Here is a 7,074-nt window from a genome sequence, read left to right as displayed (position 1 = left end):
CCACCTAACCCCAAACCGTCGCCGGAACAGGGTTACGAGGCATTACCGGACATACCAAGCAATTTACATATAATTCTTAAATAAATAACCAACCTATTAAAATAATTCATAAATTTTACTAATTGATTTCATTCATTTTTAGAAAAATTTCGGCATCATTTCTGCTTATTTTTACATCAAACCCCTGCAATTTAAAATCATAACATTTTCAAGTAAAATCAAATCAACCAATTCATGTCACATTCTCATTTTCTATTCTAAATTCCTTCTAATCAAACTCAATCGATATAATATCAATTTAAATTTAACAAGGTAATAAATAAATCAAAATAGATAAACTTCTTTCATTATAAATCTTAAACTTATAATACTAACATTTTTAACCATTTATAATAAAACATAATAACCTTTATACACATCCTATGTACATGCCACATTACCCAAAGGAAAATATACATCACCAAAGTTATGCTGAAGTCGGGATTAGTCTGGATGCTGAACCGGGACCTTTGACTTCTATCGACTGCATGCGGAAATAACAGTCTGTTGAGTATTTCATACTCAATGGTATTACCATAATTCAAATTATAACAATAATAAACATGTAATGCATAATTCAGATATACAATTTAAATTCAATATCTCAACAAGAATAATTCATCAACCAATATCATATATCCACAATTTGAGTTTGAACAAATCATGAACCTTAGGTTCATTTCTCAATCTCATTTCACATTTCAATTCACAATTCAACTTTTCATATCATTTCAATAGCTCGTTTGACCAACTCGTTCGGTTTATCATTTCATCATTTACCCTATTAACAAAACTTGGACTTTGGCGGATACACGATCCAACCATACACACCGAATGGCACCCAAAGGCCTCATCGGATAGTTCAAGCAATAGTTGACACCCGGTGTCTCATCGGCCAAGTCAAGTAAGTTGGTACCAAGACTCGTTGAAACTATCCGAAGAAATATAGTGACACCCAGGTCTCATCGACTCGAGGTCAAGTATCCCCGAACTCTTCCAATCCTATGGCATGCCAACTATATCCGACTCAAATTTCGATTAGTTAATAGGGTATTTAAATCACATATATTTTCAATTCAATCACAATTTCTCACACTTTCAATTCAATCATTTTCCACCTTTCAATCTATAATTATTTCACAAATTCACACATTTTCACAACTCAATACATTTCCATACAATTTAATACCATTCACAATTCGATTCAAATTCATTTCCGCTTTCAATCAACAAACAATTCAAATATTAATTCATATCAACTATTCAATTTAATTCCCACTCATAATAATAATAATAATAATAATAATAATAATAATAATAATAATAATAATAATAATAATATTATTAATATTAATACTAATATTAATACTTACCTCACATTTCATTTACTAGACACATAAATTAAAATTTAGCATTTAATAATAAATAACTTGAATTATAGTAATACAAACCGTAAATCTCCCGCTTTAGTCCTCGATAGCTTTCCTTTTCCTTTTGATGCCGATGCCTCGGTTCTTTGTTAGCTACTGAAAATAATAATAATTTATACTATTAATTTCAACACTAATTATGATAAATAATTAAATTTCTATTCAATTTCTTCATTATTCTCAATTTAATCCTAACTAAATTCACTTACTTTCCTAATTCAATTCACACTCTATTTCTATTCAAATTTCATCCAAACTTAAATTTAACTATTAAAATTTCAGCATATTTTCCTAATTTCGAATTTTCCCCAATTTAGTCCCTAACACATAAAACTTATAATTTAAAATTTAATCCTTTTATCAATTCTAACTTGAAATTTATTCAATTAAATCCCTAATTCAACAATTTATTCAACATGAATCATGCTTAAAAAAACTATAAACTTCCAAAATATCAACTTAATTTCATCAAAACTTTGTTTTAAAACTTCTAAATCATCAAAACTAAATAAAATGGCTTAATTGACTTACCAAATTAACTCCAAGCTTTAAAAATCTATTTTCCCTTTTTCTTTCTTTTTCTTCTTTCTTCCCTGTTTCGTTTGCTTCTTTGTTTCTTTGTTCTTTCTATTCTGTTTCTTTTGTTTTGTTTTTATTTCTTTACTTTCTTTTATTTACTTTATTGTTTTAATTATAACAATATAATAATATATTTACTTAATTAATAAGTAATATATTTTATTCTTAAATACATAGGTTTATTACTATTACACATGTATTTACCAACACCACCCACTTGTCTATTATCATCACTATACATTTGTCCTTATTTAATTTATTTCTTAACATAATATTTATAATATAATTAATTTAATAATATACTTTATAGTTAATTTATATATTATATAAATAAATAATATAAATATCTAAGATTTTTCCCATGTATTGCCGCCTATTCTTAAGCCATTGGCTTATTTACCTATTTAGTCCCTTTTATTTTCTTTTGATTTATAATTAGACTTTTACCCTTTATTCATTTTAATCCTTTTCCTAATTACTCTTAATTAAGCTAAATTTACCTTTCTAAAACCTAATTAAATACACAACTAGTCTAGTAAATATTTCTAATAATTATTTTCAGACTCAGTTTACTAAGACGGAGGCCCGATATTATACTTTTCCGATGCCCGTGAATTTTGGGTCATTACATTTCTCCCCCCTTAATAAATTTCGTCCTCGAAATTTACCTGAGAAGAGATGAGGATATTGTGCTCTCATCGTCTCTTCCGGTTCCCAAGTCGCTTCTTCCACACTATGACTTCTCCATAAAACTTTTACTAAAGGGACCCGTTTATTTCTTAATTCTTTCACTTCTCGTGCTAATATCTGAACCGGCTCTTCTTCATATGTTAAATCAGATCGAATTTCAATGTATTTAGTGGGAATGATATGAGAAGGATCCGATCTATATCTCCGAAGCATCAAAACATGAAAAACATCATGAATTTTCTGTAATTCTGGAGGTAAGGCTAGTCGATAAGCAACAGGCCAAATTCTTTCCACAATCTCATACGACCCGATAAAGCGTGGACTCAATTTTCCCTTCCGACCAAATCTCAAAATTTTCTTCCACGGCGATACTTTGAGGAATACTTTATCACCAACAGAATATTCAATGTCTCGTCGTTTCAGATCTGCATAAGATTTCTGTCTGTCGAAAGCGGCTTTTAGTCTATCTTTAATCTTTTTAACTGTTTCTTCTGTTTCTTGAATCAATTCCACCCCAATCACTTTTCTTTCTTTTAACTCTGTCCAACACACTGGTGATCGACAGCTTCGACCATAAAGTGCTTCATATGGAGCCATTTGAATACTAGATTGAAAACTATTATTATAAACAAATTCTGCTAGTGGCAGATATCGTTCCCAACCTGATTCAAAATCAATGACACAAGCTCAAAGCATATCTTCTAATATCTGAATTACTCGTTCAGATTGTCCGTCAGTTTGAGGATGGAAAGCTGTACTGAAATTAAGTTGAGTACCCAATGATTCATGTAGCTGCCTCCAAAATCTCGATGTAAATCGAGGATCTCGGTATGAAATTATCTATATCGGAATACCATGTAATCTAACAATTTCCCGAATATAAACCTCGGCAAGCTTCTGTAGTGACCAGTCAGTTCTAACTGTTATAAAGTGAGCTGACTTTGTGAGTCGATCGACAATCACCCAAATGGCATTCTTTTTACTCACTGACAATGGCAATCCCGTAACAAAATCCATGGTAATGCAATCCCATTTCCACTCAGGAATAGTAATAGGCTGTAACAAACCTGTTGGTACCTGATGTTCTACTTTTACCCGCTGACAAGTCAAGCATTTACTAACATACTCGACTATATCTTTCTTCATCCGTGGCCATCAATACAGTTCTCGTAGATCACGATACATCTTCGATCCACCTGGGTGCAAAGAAAAAATACTATCATGTGCTTCTCGGAGAATCAGTTCTTTAATCTTAGAAGTAGCTGGAACACAAATTCGATTCTAAAATCTCAAACAATTATGCTCGTCAATACTAAAATTTTCCACCGTACCATGCTGTACCATTTCTCTTTTCTTCATCAACTTTTCATCCTTTAGCTGTGCTGCTCTGATTTGATCAAACATTATCGGCTTGACTCTTAACTCAGCTAACAAACTTCCATCATCATTAATACTAAGCCGAGCAAACATTGCCCGTAATTCAACCGTTGTTTTTCTGCTCAATGCATTTGTTACCACATTCGCCTTTCCTGGATGATAGTCTATAACACAATCATAATCTTTCAGAAGTTCTATCCATCGTGTCTGTCTCAGATTCAACTCTTTTTCATGACAGAAGATATTTGAAACTTTTATGATCAGTGTAAATATAACATTTCTCACCATACAAGTAATGCCTCCAAATCTTCAATGCGAAAATTACAGCAGCTAATTCCAAATCATGTGTCGGGTAATTGCGCTCATGTGGCTTCAACTGTCGAGATGCATAAGCTATTACTTTTCCATCCTGCATCAATACACAACTCAAACCATTCAAAGAAGCATCACTATACACTATGAAATCTTTCCCCGATTCTGGTAAAGTTAAAACTGGTGCCTCTATCAACATTTGTTTCAATGTTTCAAAGCTTCTTTGACACTGATCATCCCATATAAAAGGAACATTCTTCTGTAGTATTTTTTGTCATCGGTAATGCTATCTTCGAAAATCCATTAACAAACCTTCAGTAGTACCCGGCTAAACCCAGAAAACTGCGTACTTCTGATACATTCTTTGGTGCATTCAATTGAACAATTGCCTCGATCTTCTTCAGATCAACTCTAATCCCATCAGCAGATACAACATGTCCCAAGAATACTACCTCTGATAACCAGAACTCACATTTACTCAGTTTCTTGTACAACTATTTTTCCCGCAGAATTTGTAACACGGTTCTGAGATGCTGATCATGCTCTGACTCTGACTTCCAATAAACTAATATATCATCAATAAAAACCACCACAAACTGGTCTAAATACGGCTGAAAAATACGATTCATCAAATCCATAAAAGCAGCTGGAGCATTAGTTAACCCGAACGGCATTACCAAAAATTCATAATGACCATATTGAGTACGAAATGCAGTCTTCGGAACATCACTTTCTTTTACTTTCAGCTGATAATACCCAGATCTCAAGTCAATCTTTGAAAATACTGAAGCTCCTTTTAGCTGATCAAATAAATCATCTATACGGGGCAACGGATATCGGTTCTTGATCGTCACTTTGTTTAACTGCTGGTAATAAATACAAAGCCGCATCGATCCATCTTTCTTTTTAACAAACAACACTAGAGCTCCCCAAGGTGAAATGCTCGGTCTAATAAATCCACGATCTAACAAGTCTTGTAACTGCACTTTCAACTCTTTTAACTCAGTAGGTGACATTCGATACGGTGGTATAGAGATTGGTGTTGTACCCGGATACACCTCTATAGCAAATTCAACCTCTCTGTCAGGTGGTAAACCCGGTAGTCCTTCAGGGAATACATCTGGAAACTCACATAGAGTCCTGATCTTACTGCACTGACTACCAACCAAATCAGAATTAATAACATAGGCTAAATATGCTATACAACCCTGCTGAAGCAATTTATTAGCCTTTATCGTTGAAATAATACGTGCCGGTCCATTAGTACGGATACCCTTCACCTCAATTCTGTCCCTGTCTTCTGTCTGAATACTAAACTTCTTTTTATAACAATCAAATACCACTCCGTGTTCAGACAACCAATCCATCCCCAGTATTATATCAAAATCCCCAAATGGCATAATCAACAGGTCAATAGGAAAAGTTTTATTTTGTATAATTAATGGGCATCTCGGACAAACCTGATTCATTAATACTGTTTGCCCCAACGGACTCGACACTTCTACAGTCACTCTAGATACCTTAGAATTAAATTTTCCCAATTCAACTAATTTTGAATTTATATAAGAGTGTGAAGATCCGGGATCAATTAAAGCATAAACAGGCTCAGAATATAGTAAGAATATACCTGTTACTACATTGTGGGTGTCGCCTTCTTCCCGTGTTCTGACCACATAAGCTCTGGCGAGTACTTTAGCTTCAGACTGCTGGGTACCAATATCACTGCTCCTTCTACTACCTCATCCCCTTGAAACCAAGCTACCTCTACCTGTCCCTCTGCCTCTAGCAGTAGATACTGATCTCTGTGATGTCACGGGTGCAGTACTATCAGCTTTCGGACAGTCTCTAATGAAATGGTCTGTAGAACCACATCGGAAACAACCTCTAGTTAATTTCTAGCATTCCCCTCTGTGTTTCTTTCCACAGTGCTGACAGTCTGGAATTTCTATTTCTCGATAAGAACCTCTCACACTGCCAGTAGATACTGTCGTCTGTCTTCCTCTACTTCTACCGCCTCTATCTGATCTGAAACTGGATCTCCAACCACCTTGAGGCTCCTTTGGTCTTTTCGACTGAGGGTTCGAACTCGTAGTTCCTGTACGCTTTCTAGTTGGTCTAACAACTTCAGTCTTTTTATCGAGGCCCAGAACTTGTTCCACCATTTTAGCCCGCTCAATCAAATCTACTAATTCAGTGATCCGATGAGATACTAACTGTACATTGATCTCGTCTCGCAAACCCCGTAAAAATCTTTTACAACTATCAGCTTCTGTCGGGATAAACTCGAAGGCATATCTGCCGAGTCTCGAGAATTCCCTCTCATAATCTATTACTGACATATCGCTCTGTTGTAACATTAAAAATTCTTATTTCTTGTCTTCGATATACATCTCTCCGATATATTTCTTTTGAAATTCCTTCTGAAATAGATCCCACGTTATCTGATTCTCTAGTAGATGTCGAACTACTGATTCCCACCATAAATAAGCTTCCCCTTATAGCAACGATACAGCACAGATTAAACACTCCCAGGGGGTACAATCCAATTGCTGCAAAATTCTCTTAGTCGACTCCATCCAATTTTCTGCTGTGGATAGATCGACTCCTTTTAGACCCATAAATTCAGTAGCACCATATTTCCTCAGTT

The 7,074-nt window shown here is 34.3% G+C and overlaps 1 protein-coding gene across 1 annotated transcript; it reads right to left on the bottom strand.

Moving 5' to 3' along the window:
* Window positions 1-466: 466 nt before the first annotated feature.
* On the bottom strand, window positions 467-3,884 carry LOC128036181 (uncharacterized). Its single transcript, XM_052627087.1, has 3 exons — window positions 3,593-3,884; window positions 2,717-3,400; window positions 467-543 (listed from the first exon to the last, which is right to left on the bottom strand). Exons 1-3 carry the CDS (start codon window positions 3,882-3,884, stop codon window positions 467-469), a joined length of 1,053 nt encoding a protein of 350 aa, XP_052483047.1.
* Between the last annotated feature and the right edge of the window lie 3,190 nt (window positions 3,885-7,074).

Source organism: Gossypium raimondii, chromosome 13 (assembly GCF_025698545.1).
Source record: "Gossypium raimondii isolate GPD5lz chromosome 13, ASM2569854v1, whole genome shotgun sequence".
In the NCBI taxonomy this organism is placed as follows: domain Eukaryota; kingdom Viridiplantae; phylum Streptophyta; class Magnoliopsida; order Malvales; family Malvaceae; genus Gossypium; species Gossypium raimondii.
Note: the sequence above shows the minus strand (reverse complement) of the source record. Positions and strands in the feature narration are given on the sequence as shown.